At 40.0% G+C, this 14,197-nt stretch overlaps 1 protein-coding gene across 2 annotated transcripts; it reads right to left on the bottom strand.

Moving 5' to 3' along the window:
• Positions 1 to 1,441: 1,441 nt before the first annotated feature.
• On the bottom strand, positions 1,442 to 13,317 carry tnfsf10 (TNF superfamily member 10). 2 transcript variants are annotated; one of them, XR_011910201.1, is made up of 7 exons: positions 13,068 to 13,317; positions 12,131 to 12,256; positions 9,012 to 9,057; positions 8,770 to 8,886; positions 6,419 to 6,663; positions 3,318 to 4,619; positions 1,442 to 3,227 (listed from the first exon to the last, which is right to left on the bottom strand). XR_011910201.1 is itself a non-coding variant. In XM_072378501.1 (6 exons), the coding sequence occupies exons 1-6, from the start codon at positions 13,173 to 13,175 to the stop codon at positions 4,410 to 4,412; spliced, it is 852 nt and encodes a 283-aa protein (XP_072234602.1). In that variant the 5' UTR covers positions 13,176 to 13,317; the 3' UTR covers positions 1,442 to 4,409. The 2 variants fall into 2 exon arrangements, 1 of the variants encoding a protein (XP_072234602.1); XM_072378501.1 differs by having other exon boundaries at positions 1,442 to 4,619.
• Positions 13,318 to 14,197: the final 880 nt, after the last annotated feature.

Raw genomic sequence — 14,197 nt, 5'->3', positions numbered from 1 at the left:
CTGTCAGGTTCCATCTTTCTGACATCAGCTTTGCAGGACGGGGCCTCCTCATGGACCTTTTTTGTTTCAATTTCCACCATAAATTTGAACTCTGATTGAGATGGAGACTGTTTGCTGGCTGTGTTGTTGAGCTGTCTTTCCCTGAAGAAAGGTTTGAATGGTCTTTGGTCTACGGTGAGGTGCACGATCATCCTGAAAGATTACTCAGCATCACTAAAAGTGTCCAAAGTTTCAGGGTCCACCTGTTCATTTCCTGTAGAGGTAATAGCTGCCGTCTCCCCTGGTCCTTTTATCTGACATCAACCCCATGTCATCAGTGATGGTGGAAATGTGCTTGTTTTTTTCAGGCAGTCATATTTCTGCTTCACTAGACCAAACTACAGTTCCAGCATCACCTCCTGGTCCAACACAGGTTGGTGATCCATCTCTGAATATCACTTTCTTCTCTTTAGGTGTTAATGATGGTTTATGTTTGGCTTTTCTGGATGGAAATCCCGTTTCCTTCAGCTGGTTTCAGACTGTTGGGTCACAAACACTAAATCCTGTTTGTGTCCGTTTGTACATTTTTCTATTTTTAGACATCTTTCTTCGAGTTGTCTGTCTTATTTGACCTGTATGTGTCCCTTTGTAGTTGCTCCAGACTTTAGACACAGCAGACTGGGACCAAACAGCATACTTTGCCACACTCTGAGCTGAATTTCCTTCTTAAAGGACTTTTATAGCCCTCTCCATTGTTTCCACCAACACCTCTCTTGTTGGGGCCATGTTTCAGGTCAATTAGCTGGTGCGAAACTCTTTTTTGCGACTCGTTTGCATATTTACACTTAAAACTACATCATTTTCTTTGCTCGATCTGGAAAAGGGTCTGTTTTACAAAGCCAGAATGAGCAGCTGTTTAAAAAAGCGATATTATTATATTTTGTCATTTTTTTCTTTTCCTACAAAACATAATCTCTGAATGAACGTTTTCCAATAGTTCGGATTACTTTTTTCAGGGATTTTATTGTTAGCCCCATTGAAAAGACTGACTCTGCTGTACAGGAGAATGTTGTGGTTTATATGTTACTTAAAAGCCAAATTTCTAATTTTATTTTAAATAGATTTCAGACCCTGAAAGCAATCATAAAGGCCAAATGAAAAACTGATACAAATATCTTTCTGTTTCGATATTGCTGCTGCTGCTTTTTCATAGTTTTAGAGAAATCCAAGTCTCTATTACTGTACCCAATTTAGTTTTCTTTGGTTTCCTTAAACATCTCACTGCAGGCACAACACATAAAAAAGTATGAACATGTTTGCAAGATACTGACTTTTAATGGTGAAATTGAAATAGCTGTAACGACACTGCAATATTAGAGTTCTCAAAAAAGAAAACATTAAATCACTGATTCCAGGTATGTCAGAGTTCGTCTTATGTTTCAGTGTCAATGCTGATCAATAATTGGCTCGAACAATGGACTTTATTTCTGGAAAAATACATTTTTACCTTCATAGAGGTAAGAAACATTGCATCATATTGTTTATAAAGAAGAAGCCGTTCTCACGGCCTCTGCCAAACACTGAAATATATATTCAGCTGCTTCTTTTACAGTGTCTTTATTTTGCACATTTACACAATCAAACGCATTTATTTACATTCACATTCAGCTGTTTTCTGTTTTGACAAACGATTCAATGTCTCAGAGGTTTAAACAACCTGATTTGTGTGCAGTTGTGTCTTTTTGATGCTACTCGGGTGCTCCAGCAAACCAAGAGGACCCTGTTTCTTAGGCAAAAACTCAAAATGACTTGACTTAGACTTTAAACCATCACATTCATTTAACACCATGTTTGGTCCCGGGATAAATAAACATAACCACTTTTTAAAAAGGTACAATGAATTAAAGAGAAACAGTGATGTAAATGTTGAATTTATGTCATATTGGAAAAACATAGCAGGTTTATTTCTGATACCTGTTGGAACTGTAGGTATCTGAGAGACTTTAAGGATCCAAGCAGCAGTTTTTATAACCACCAATAGATTTGGCGTGGGGCTCTCAGCAGCATCTCACCGCCTCCATCAGCTGATGGAGTTTGCTTGTGTTGTTTTTGTGTTCATGGATCTGTTATCATATCACTTTAATGTGTTGTGGGGCTGAAAACTCCTTTGGTAGTGTTGTGTATTTCCAGATAATTGCACATTTCCTGCTAAACAAGCAGGCCAGGAGGGCAGTCACCCCCTCTACAAAAGCCCTGATTGGTCAGCTCTTGTAGTCTGATGATGCAGGACACCAGCAACTGTCCAGCATCATCCACCTTAAAATGATTTTCCAGAATATAACAAACTCTAAAATACCAATAGATTACCTAGAAAACTACTTTTTTTGGCCATTGATGGGCCACATGCTGGTTGGTGTAGGTTATTTAGGAGCTAGATGGATCTGAAATAGTAGAAACAATAAGACATCTCATTCAAATTCAGTCAGTTTCAATCACTAATACAACTTAACATAAGAACCCTATATAGTTAATAATTTGGTCTTATTCCCTGGGGAATCATCTGTGGATTTGCCTTTTCCAGCAACAGTTCTCTCACCATATGGACAACAGCAGAGCTGCTAAGACAAGAAAACGTATTTCTGCTGTTTGGATGCAGAGCTTAATAACAATTTTTCCAAGTTTGCAAATCCCATCTGCAGTTAATCTAACATAACATGAATATTGACTGTTAGGGAGCATTGAATGCACCACTTGGAGAAGGGCTGCAGTGGACGAGCCAACATGCTGGAAGACTGACGGCAGAGGGAGAGACTGCAGTGCTGCTGCCAACAAAAACACACCACTTGAATGCAGCAGTGTTTTAAATTTTACTGCAAAACACACAAAGTGAGAGACAAAGTTAATCTTCCAATACGACTGTCAACAAATGCAGCCAGTCTCTTTACTGTAAATCGCCTTTTTAAGCCCAGGTTTCCATCGTGTTGAGGGAAAATTTAGGGCAGAGGAGAGTTCAGAAAGCGCCCCAGACTCCAGATTTACTTATTAGAAAAATAAAATACACACCAAATACATAAAAGAATATGTACATCTTTAAACACATCCAGACGTGAGTGGAATGAAATCATGACTGCAGAACCTTTTACAGTGCAGTTTGTGTTTGGAGACTCAGTTACAGTTGTTTCCTCCAGGTAGCTGAGGTTAGCACATGAGCCTTAAATGACTAAAGGGCACTCCCTTGTAGATAATAACTGTGCTGCAACCAACTGATTCGTGAGTTTAATGCTCTATTTTAAACTATATTTATGTTGATGCCTGATAATTCTACTAATATAACTAACTCTCAGTTGCTTTAAGGGTTTTCCAAACAAAAAAATAGCAAATAAACTAAAGTAACAGTGTCTAACAATTACTGACATCTACTGGTCAAGTTGGAGATAGCAACCTTCTCAAATTGCTTCTATAACTTATTACATAGGGTCTTATTCAGGGAAGAGAAAAGCCAAATCAGTGTTTATTCTTGTTTTCTGCCTTCGCCACTTATTGTTTTTGCTTCTTTGCAGAGGCTGATTTATGCAGCATTGCCTGTTTTTACTTTACATAAAAGTATACTCCCTTTCTCAAATGTGTACCCTCAATTTTCACTCATAGATGCTGATTACTCTCATGTAGTTTTCTCCATCATCCTCTGACAAGTACTCTTCTTCCATGTGCATTTCATGATCGTACGTATTTCAAATGGCGCAAGAAGGGGAGGCAAATATGGCTGTTCTCCTGGTTAGAAGGACCCACAGAACAAAGCCTCAGAATGAACCATTCTACACTGCACACTTATTGCTCCACACTGTAACTTCAAACAAACTCCATCTTATCTGAAAACCTGTGGACAAAAACAACTTGCAGACAGTAAGAAAATGCGTGTTTGTAATGAACAGGCCACAATCTGGCATCACTGACACAAAATATGAACTCAGAATATATTTCTGACCGACTCTGCACCAGCTGTACCTTGTATGAGTTTTGTAGTAAGAACTGCTAAAAGTAGTATCAGCACTCAATGAATTTGGGATATGAGGAAAGTCTATTTAAGACAGCTGGTTTGGAAATTAGTTTTGAAATTCCTAGAAAATATCCTAAACTTTATTTAAAACTGAGTACTTAAGCATTAAATGTATGTTGTTCATACACACTCAAATACAAGTTTGTAGAGTTTGATTAGCTCTTTAAAATGTCCCCTTTTCAGCCACAGAACCAGTGTTGTCAAAGTTCTTGAGTTTCTGATGATTTTAAAAACGAGAAAACCAAGGACAGACGTTCCCATCAAGTCGAGCAGTTTGTTGCTTTACCAAGCAGATGCATTCCTCAAAAAGAATTCAAATGCAGTCGTGCCTCTTGGAGACCGACCTCTTATCCCGAGTCCTGCGTGCCATCCTCTAACTGATGAGAAACGCCCCGAAGAAGCTGCTCATCTCGTTCATGTCCACAGCAGAGGCGTTGGTCACAGTCACAAACAGGCGGTCGCCGGTGCTGAGCGGGAACAGCCCTCCCTGGTGGGCGGAGTGGAGAGAGTAATCTGAACCCCGGGACCAGCAGGAGGTCCGGCTCGTCTTCATCAGCAGGATGGGGACTGTGTAGGAGCTTACCTGGAGAGAGGAGGGAAGGTGATAGAAACATATGAAAGGGACAGACGTGCAATGCTCAGAGAAACTTTGAAAAACCCATAAAAGCTACATCTCAGACTCTACAGGCCTCAGTTAGCATGTTAAAGGTTAAAGTTCATGACAGCACAATTAGAAACAGACTGAACAAGTGTGGCTTGTTTGGAAGGGCTGCAGGAGAAAGCCTCTTCTCTCTAAACAGAACATGGCAGCACAGCTTAGGTTTGCAAAGCTGTATCTGAACAAACCACAAGACTTCTGGAACAATGTCTTTTAGACAGACCAGACCATTACTTCAAGTTATTGCTGCTGAAGGTGGTTCGACAAGCTGTGGGATCATGGGGTGGATTTAGTTACATTTAGTTATAATAATTACACAGTGTAATAGTTCATGTGTTGTTGTTCATCTGAGATTGTATTCACCTCATTTTAGCACTTGATGAGAATCAGACCATTCATTTTAAATGCTCTGATACATAAAATCTACATTTTCCACATTTCTGTACAGCTGTACAGTTCACATACTCATCTTATTCTCTCAGCTCACAGAATAGTTACAGAAATAGAAAACAAAATCAGTAACAGGTTGTTACTTTTTTGCAAATGGATTTAATCTGAAACTCTGAACATAACCTCTGCTGGATGGAGCAGGTTATAAGTTCAGTGAAAGCGGTCGTGGTTAAAAGAGTCGCCTATCTGGCACTGAAAACCCACAAAAATCAAACTCTTCTTGACAGATACAGCTTCCCTGTAGCTGATTGATTAGAAATACTGTTGGATGGTGAGCTGGCACCTTACATGGCCAAAAATATCACCCAGAACTGCTTTCTAATGAATCAAAACATTCTCAGTGAATGATTTTGCCTTCCTCGGTCTTATGCTCCAAGAGTTGACCTCTTGGGAGACGATATAAATTTCCCCAACATCTGTCTCAATTATGACCCCAGCAGTGGAAAACAAACAAAAAAACACAAACCATAACCCACACGTGGGGAATCTGTGTGCTCCCTGGGCTGTGATCTGAATAAATGTAAGAGAAGCTTTTGTGTGACTTAAATCGTCTGGGGACCTTTCTAAGCTGCAGTTTCACGTTCTCTATATCTATATCTGGCCACATTAACTAGTAGTTGCAGTGGGACTTCACTTCTCACATTTAAACTTTTACAATTTGTCATAAGACTGGTTGTTTTCTAAAGCTGTAAAGCTAACACCCAAAATAGATCATTACTACCACCAGTTAAGAAGCACAAACATTTTTATGGCCAGAAGTTTCCTTACCCATTATCCTGATCTAACTCACCTTATTTACCATTTGTTGATGCTTATCTGGCAAAAACATTTGAATAATAGGAAACTATATAAAATCATGCTGACTGTACACTATTCACTTTTAAATTGTAATAGCTTTTGGACTTCTTAGTGGCAGCACACACTCACTGTCTGGCTTAGCCTTAGTCATTCGATTTAACGAGTCAGACTCAAGGCACACCCCCATCCATGACACAGTCATGTGAATCATCAGTCTGCTGCGCTCTGTGCAACAGAGACTAAGAGGCTACAAACAGATTTGCAGACATATTGCGGTCAAAAAATTCTGGCTTTTCTGCTGGCTGGAGAACGCTTGTTGTATCAACTAACAACTAACATCAGAATCCAATTTAAAATGATTCAATAGGCAGGTTAAATGTTCGCTCAAATGACTCACAACAGCAGTCAGGTCAAAGCAGATGGTGATCATATGGTGACGCTGCAGAGAGACATGGAGGTAGAAAAGGGTGCCTCACCTTTTTGTAAACGTATTGCAGTAGGGGTTGCCCCCTGTCCTCTGCCCCCTCGCCATCCTCGCCCTCCTCCTCCAGGGAGTGGGTGTGTCTGAAATAGGTCTGGGCATAGATGTAGTAGAGGCCTGGCTGTGACACCACCAGTTCCCCGTCCACCAGCTGGACATCATGGAGGAACGCCAGCCCCTTCTGCCCCTCCCACCAGGAGATCTTCTGACCTTTAACTTGTTGCCCAGCAGAGATTGGCGCTAAAGGAAACAAAGACATTCAGACACATTTGTTTTCTAATGGAACTGCAAGATGCCAAGTTAGACGTCTCCAGCAAACCACTTGCTTCACATGTTACATGCTCATGCGGTCATGACCACCTATTATTACTTTCTTAATTATGCCTCACACCAACCAAACTATACCAGCTTTTGGGCTATTCCGATTACAAATAAACTGAAACCAACCCCGATTGTGTAGGCGACCTCCTGCAGCTGTGCAAATAATGGTAAATATCAGTTGGTGTCCTATTATAAGAGAGTCAGATTTTTCTAATCCAAACCATGTAGGTTTGTAGCTTAATTATAACCATATATCTACTGAAAGGAAGAAAACAACAACAACTAGTTCCACCCAAGACTTGAACAGCAGTCTCCAAGGCTCCTCTGCCTTCAAATATGGACTTTGTCACTGGTCTTATTGGTGACAAAAACACTCTGAGCTTTTGAAGAGGTGGAGAGGGGCCCCTACTTCTGTAGATTTTAAGATCATCGTGACAAAATACATTTGCCACAATGACAACTTACCAGAATTGTAACACGTTTGGGTGCCTGACAAGCTTCTAAAGATATTTTTCAAGGGAGGGCATTTTATGCAAAATCAGTACAAAATGTGTATATTGTTGAGGGTTTTAGAGTCAAAGTGCCAAATTCAGACTTTAGAGATGAAACTGGCTTGTTGGTTACTTCACATAGACTTGACACAGTTTTGATCGAGTGGTGCAGATCATCCTAGCAAAGAATGTTTGGCCGCAACATGGCCGACATCTGCAGCTTTCTTTGGAACACATTTGGTCCTCACTGACAGTGTTGACTCAGGGTGATTGTGGCTGTCTAAATTCGTCCATATACCCACCACACATGGCCCAAGCTTGGTCCTTACATGCCTACACTTGACATACCCCATATTTAAAGCCAAAATATGACATGTTGACCTCATCTGGCCGATACAACACAAGCCATAACCCACGTCTGAGCCACATAACACTTGCCAGTGCCATAACTGTGCGATAAGCGCGAAAGTGGCCCAGATTAGGCCCAAATGTGTCTGTTATCTCCGTCACGTCAAAAGGAATAACATTGTTGGTCTTAGATGTGTGTCCCACTGGCATGAAAGTAAAGAGAGTAGCTAAGGGGCAAGTTATTCGGCTGGATTTGCATGATGGTTGGCAAACAACACTCTGACAAATACAGCTGACACCGAACATAAATCATACTGTACCGCAGCAAACCACAAGGCCACAGTCCCTTGGATTGTAGACAGTTTTGAGTCAGTGGTGAGAGGATCGTGGGACTTTTAATGTTTCAGTTCTGTCGTTAATTTAGCAGTGTTTTGACTACTAAGGCAGCTGCTTTCATTTATGGATGTGCTGTAATGTTTTCAGTGTCAGTATAGCTGAGGATAGTGTTTTAGTTTAGTGATAAGACACCATTATGATAAAGATTGTTGTTGCTCGTAGTGACTCTAGAGAGCCAGTGGGTGTTAGGAAAGCTGGTATTGTGTTGATGAAGCAGATAATCTAAGTTTTTATTGCTGTGACATGCATAAAGTCCTGTTCAAAATAAAGTTTGTGTCAAAGCCACATCCTTTTCAGTAACTACAACCAAACAGAAAGTCCCTTTTTAAGGTGTAAAATGGATCTTGTGTTAACATGTTAAAAGATGAACTTTGACAGCAGTAGTTAAAACGTATCAAACACATGAAACTGGATCAAATTTTAGGTTTGTGGCTAAAATTCAAGTGTTAGCAAGCTGCAGTTTTACCACTAGATGTCACTACATTCTATACAGTGAACCTTTAAGTCAAAGTATTTTCCTTTGTTATTATTATCTTAGCAGCTAAGCCCGTTGTAGGATCAAGTTAATGTTAAAAGTTTCTGACATTTGGCATTTTTTACTGATTTATGCAACTTATTTATTAACATGCAATTTTCTCACTTGTAGGATAATAAAGGTTATTCTATTCTAACTTAAAATGAGGCCTTCAACTTGCCAAAACCAATGTAACTGCATCTCTCACAATAAACACACATTCTTATTGATTCCCCCCTTTTTTAAAATCATTATCTGGTTCAGTTTTGGACCCACCTCCTTCCTCTTGCTCCAGTTTGAGCACAAAGCTGCCTGTGACATGAGCTGCAACTTTTGGGCGAGCTGAAGCCCTATCCTCCATCACAAGTGAGGGCAGCACCCGAGATACTTCATCTAAGGTGAAGAGAAACGGACGAAAAATAACTTTAAAAATAATTTACACCCATAACAAATAGTAATGTCTTTTTATCATCATCATTTAGTGGGTCCGTTTGTATGCAGTGCTTAAGTTTTCTCACCTCGCACTGCTGATGAAATCTGCCTTTGGTAACGCTGAGAGAGAGACTGCAGGGGGAAAAGTTGCAAACAATTATTAAAAAATACACAAATAGGTGTTTGATGCTTTGCTGGTTACAGTAGTCCCGTGACACAGCCGTACCTCAACAAACACAAGTGAAGCTTCCTACAAAGTTTTTCCTTTTATCACGTTAAAGTGGGACATCATTAGAATATAACTGAAAGTGGCTCCAGTCCAAAACAAGAGAAACATAAGAAGAGATGCTCAATTAAACATGCCAGAGAGTTTCAGTATCGGTCTTTATCTGCAGCAAAGAGCAATTGGCTCATTCCAGGGCCCTGCTAGCAGCCTGTTATTTGACTTTGACCCTGAAAATGTGCTGACATCAGGACAAGGAAGATTCCTCCAGAGAATAAAAAGGAGCCTTCATGTTCAGACTGGTAACAGATCTTTTCCTGGAAATCGACTCCTCTCCCTGTTCCTTGTGTTTTACGTTCCTTTACCCACTTAATTGCCAACTATGGCCAAATTGATGAAAAGTGCTTTCTCTGTAAATCTGCTGTCAGTTAAGAAATGCAAGACAGATTACGAAAAAATTGATATTTTGAAAGAATCTGAAGGCAAAAACAAGTTATATTTTAAAAGAAAAAATGTTTGTTCCCTAAGATGACATAACAGCGATAGCAAAACATTTATGTAAGAAGGAGATAAGTTTTACTTCAGTGCTCAGTGGTTGCCAACAGAACAGGACCTGAACTGATACATTGAGTTAGTCAAAAGCTTCCTGGAGTGACTCAGACTGTAATTTTCATATCGACATGAACAGAGATGAAAATACCTGCAGGAAAATGCAGTTGTGAAGCCCAAAAATGAAGTTCCTGAAACTTAACAACATAACAAGTGTTGAAAGTGAGATGTTGCTCTAAAACCTGTTTATACCTTCCACCATTGATGGAGCCTTTCCAGATGTGCAGTTGGAACTGCAGAGCATGCAGAGCAGCCTGAAGGCCTGAAGGTCACAGACATCCAGGTCTGATTTATCAGCTGTGTCCTTGTTCACAGATGTTTCCAGATTCTCTGAATCTTTCGATAATTTTATGGTCTGTAGATGATGAAATATTCTAAGTCTCAGGATCAATTTTCTGGAATTTCTCCACAATTTGTAGACACATGTGTTTGCAGATTGTTGAACCTTTGTTCATCTTTACTTCTGAAAGACTCTCCCTCCCTAAGATGCTCTTTTTCCACCCAATCATGTTACTGGCCTGTTGCCAGTTAACCAAATTAGTTGCAACAAGATCCTCTAGCTGTTTCTTTTTAGTAACACTTACTTTTTTCCAGCCTTTTGTTGCCCTTCCCAACTTTTTTGAGACGTGTTGCTGCCAAAAAATTCAAGATGAGCTCATATTTGTAATAAATCAGTAAAATGTCTCACTTTCAACATTTGATATGTTATATATATGCTATTGTGAATCAAAAATTGAAAAGAAATTTGCAAATCAGTGCATTTACATTTTACAGCATCCCAACTTCTTTGGAATTGTGGTCATAGTAAAATATTCAATCTTTCAGAACAGGATTCTTAATTCATAACCTCTGTTTCAGATCATTTACTAATCATCTACAGCTCATTAACAGTGAATGTTGCTTCAGCTGAGAAACTCTTAGAACAACGCTCACTTATGGGAAGAAAACTACAGTCCCAATCATCCAAATGTTTGTGGTATGATTGAATTCCCCCCTCACATTTTGCCACTGAATGCTTAAAAAAACGTATTTCTGGATATTTTTAGCAAAGCTGGCAAAATGCCTCTCGTTACTGCAGTGTTCGACACTAAACTACTGAAACATCTCAACCTCTGTCAAATGGATGCTTCCCACATATCATACAGACTCTGGTCCTCTGGCACATTTGCAGTTTTGAGTGGATTATTTATCATATAAAATTTTAGGACACAATTGAAATAACAAAATTTAATCCAGCAGCATATTATTTTCAAAGTAATTCCTACTGCTTTGGTTTGCAACCAAATAGCGCCCAAATTACTCAAAACAGCTTAAAATTGCACACAATCAAATATCGTGAGCGTGAAATAAACAATTTTGCCTTTGCTGCTGGTTCTGTTTTATTGATGTGAATCAAATTGATAAAAAAATGTCTGGAAAAAATAATTTATTTGTTTAAAGATTATTCTGGCATTCACAGGGTTTAAGTATAGGATTACACATGCATCACAAGGTAAAAAAATTTAACCAAAATTGTTGGTCAAACTGACCCAGCTTCATGTTTATCTTTGAACTAAATTTAATCAACCAGCTGAGAGGGAAAATAGCCAACTTGAGGTATTTAAGAGTGCAGCAAATGCAGAGAAAGAAGGGAATCTTAAGAGGGGACAAAAGCAAACAACATGCACAAACAGCAAGTAAAAGAAAATATGAATTTGGACAAGTTGTGTGTGTATATGTGTGTGTTTCAGAGCAGGGCAGGTGAATGCATTCCTGTGCTGATTAGACCACAGCGGATCACATCACATCTCCAGCTATGAAGGAGCTCATTGTGCGTCTGCGACAGAGATTTGGATCATTTCAGCATTTTTCTTCCACAGGAAGCCACCAAAAATGATGATAATAATGACGACTTCACCACTTCGTCTTTTAGTTTAAAAGATGAGGCTGACATCATTCTAGATTCAGGATTTATTTTAAACTCCTATTTTCTTAATTAAGAAGATGAAAATGTTATCACAGAGGGAAAAAAGTCCCACATGTTAAAAAAAAGTCTGGTTACATAATATCACTGAAATAGAAAGAATAACAGAAAGCTCCTTTTTTTATGACATGTTTTTTGCTTTTGCAGCTGAAGTGTGTGTGAGTGTGTGGGGGGGTCCAGAAATGGACCCAATAAACCTTGGTTGAAAATCAAGTTGGTGGGAAGGTTTGATACAGAGCAGATCAGGGGAAATCAGCAGTTTGCCAAAATATCGTTAATTCCCATGAATAAATAAATAAATATGATAAGAACAGCTCATTTTGTGCTGCAGGGCTGTGAGGTCGTACTGGATGACACAGTGTGTTTTGTCAGAGGAAATGAATGGTGTCTCCACGTGTGTGATGTCAAACCTTCTCAATGAGCAGGTGAAGCTGCTGAGTGACCTGCCAACACGGATCTCCTCGTACAGCCGTGATGCTCTGCAGGTCAGAGCCCATGAGACATGAAACACTGCTGCTGGCGAACGTCTCCTTCATCTGTGGCGGTGACAATATCAGTTAGTGCATCAAATTTTTCAACTCACTGACCGAGGTATTAGCCTACCTTCTGTTTCCTTTTGTATGCCAGTAAAAAGCATTACGAGGAAGCGAACAACTGATGTTTACTTTGATATGCTATTTTGCTAACAAAACAAGATATAATCATATTTTAGTCGGTCCAAGCTTTGCATCCAAACCCGGGTCAACAATCTTTCTTGGCATGTGTCCCTTTTCTTTGTTTTTCATCCGTTTAGTTTCCCGCACAATGTCGCTGCATTTCATTTGGTTAATGATTAATTGCTGTAAACACAGCCTGAGAGTTTCACTGGACTGAATCCAGGTAAGCAAACGATCACCCACACACACATACAGCTCTGCACAAACTCTGCTTGATAATCACAGCTAATCATAAAATAGCTGCAGTCCACCTCTGCTGCGCCTGACCTCTTTACTTCCTCCTCCCTTTCTGTTCTTGCGTTTGCTCAAAGAGAAAACTGTGAAACTGGATTATTTTAATGTGAAAGTTGTGCGCGTGGCCTCTGCTGCATGTGCAAAAGAAAAAAAGAGATTACAAGAGGACAATTTGTGCCCTGGAGCGCAACTGCAGAACCAGAGTGGACAAAACAAATGAAAAACACTTCACTTGCACACCTCCAGCAAGTGTCAACGCACAGTACAACTGTGTATAAATTACGGATTAATTGCTGCATCAACAAGCCGCACAGCTTTGTGCCCACCTCGCGGTGCGCAACGCCTGCCGCTGCGTAAAAATCTTCCGCGCGTCTCCGCATCTTTATTTTTTCCTTACCGAGTTGAGAGCTGTACTGAAGTGCAGCACGGTGATGGTGACGACCACGGTCTGCAGCAGAACCGCCACCAACAGCAGGACCCCAAGCTTCGGACCGGAGCCCGTCATAACGACAGACCGCCGTCCGGTACCCGACCAGCGCCGTCCCGACCCGTTCCCAAACTTCCAGAACAAGAACAATGGCTGAGGGCTGACTTCTTAACTTTCTCCCTCCCAGTCCCAGCGAGCAGGAGAAGGTGGAGGAGGCGGAGGAGGCGGGTCCGAAGAACAAGAGCTTTTCACTCTTTGAATTTCTCCTGGAGAGATTGTTTCATTTCTGCTCTGAGAAAACACAGATAGCTTTCAATAGTTTATTGTGAACGCTCATATCTTCGCTGCAAATCTCTGCTCCAAGGTTCACAGTTAGAAAAACACCTTTTACACGGCCTTAGTTTGGAATAGAGGCACGTAGAAGACTTTATCATTATGTTATGGAGTTTAAACAAAAAAAAAAAAAAACCTTACATCACATCTTACAGTTGTCTTCATCCAGCCCTCGTTTCTTTATATTTTCTTCCAAGCAGCCAGACTTTCTTCTAATCTTTTAAAGTGATCTTGAGCAATAGTTCTCCAGACTTTCTGAAGGTCTTTCAGAGTTTTTCTTTGGACATTGGCTGCTTTTTCTCTAATTTTAAATCCAGTCCTTGTAACTGAGCATTTTCAGAGGAATCTGCTTTTTTCTTTGTTTAAGCCACTTAACTCTGACCTATGAATCATTCAAGTAGAAAAAAGGCTCCTAACTCAAAGGATGAACCAGTGTTGTTTCGACACATAACAGACAACTTAGCAAAGAAGCAGTTTTAAATTGTATCTTTAGGCACTTTGTTACTAACAGCCTGTCACAAAGACACATAATTTGTTCCCATTTCTTTAGTTTCACCTATTAAAAACACCAAAGATAACACAATTTGACAGACAGAAAATAGCATTTTTGCAGCAACAAGGTGATTCCCAAAGAGCTATTACCTGAAAACTTGGCATATCTCAACATGGTGTGCAGTGTGTCCTTAAAACATTTGAGGAAACTGGACAAGTGGAGGACAAAAGAAGAAGTGTCAGGCCTAAAAAACTATCTACAGCAGATGAACAGT

This window comes from Leuresthes tenuis, unplaced genomic scaffold, assembly GCF_036924035.1.
Source record: "Leuresthes tenuis unplaced genomic scaffold, fLeuTen1.0.hap1 SCAF_24, whole genome shotgun sequence".
Classification (NCBI taxonomy): domain Eukaryota; kingdom Metazoa; phylum Chordata; class Actinopteri; order Atheriniformes; family Atherinopsidae; genus Leuresthes; species Leuresthes tenuis.
The sequence above is the reverse complement of the archived record's forward strand: the minus strand, read 5'-3'. Positions and strand labels throughout refer to the sequence as shown.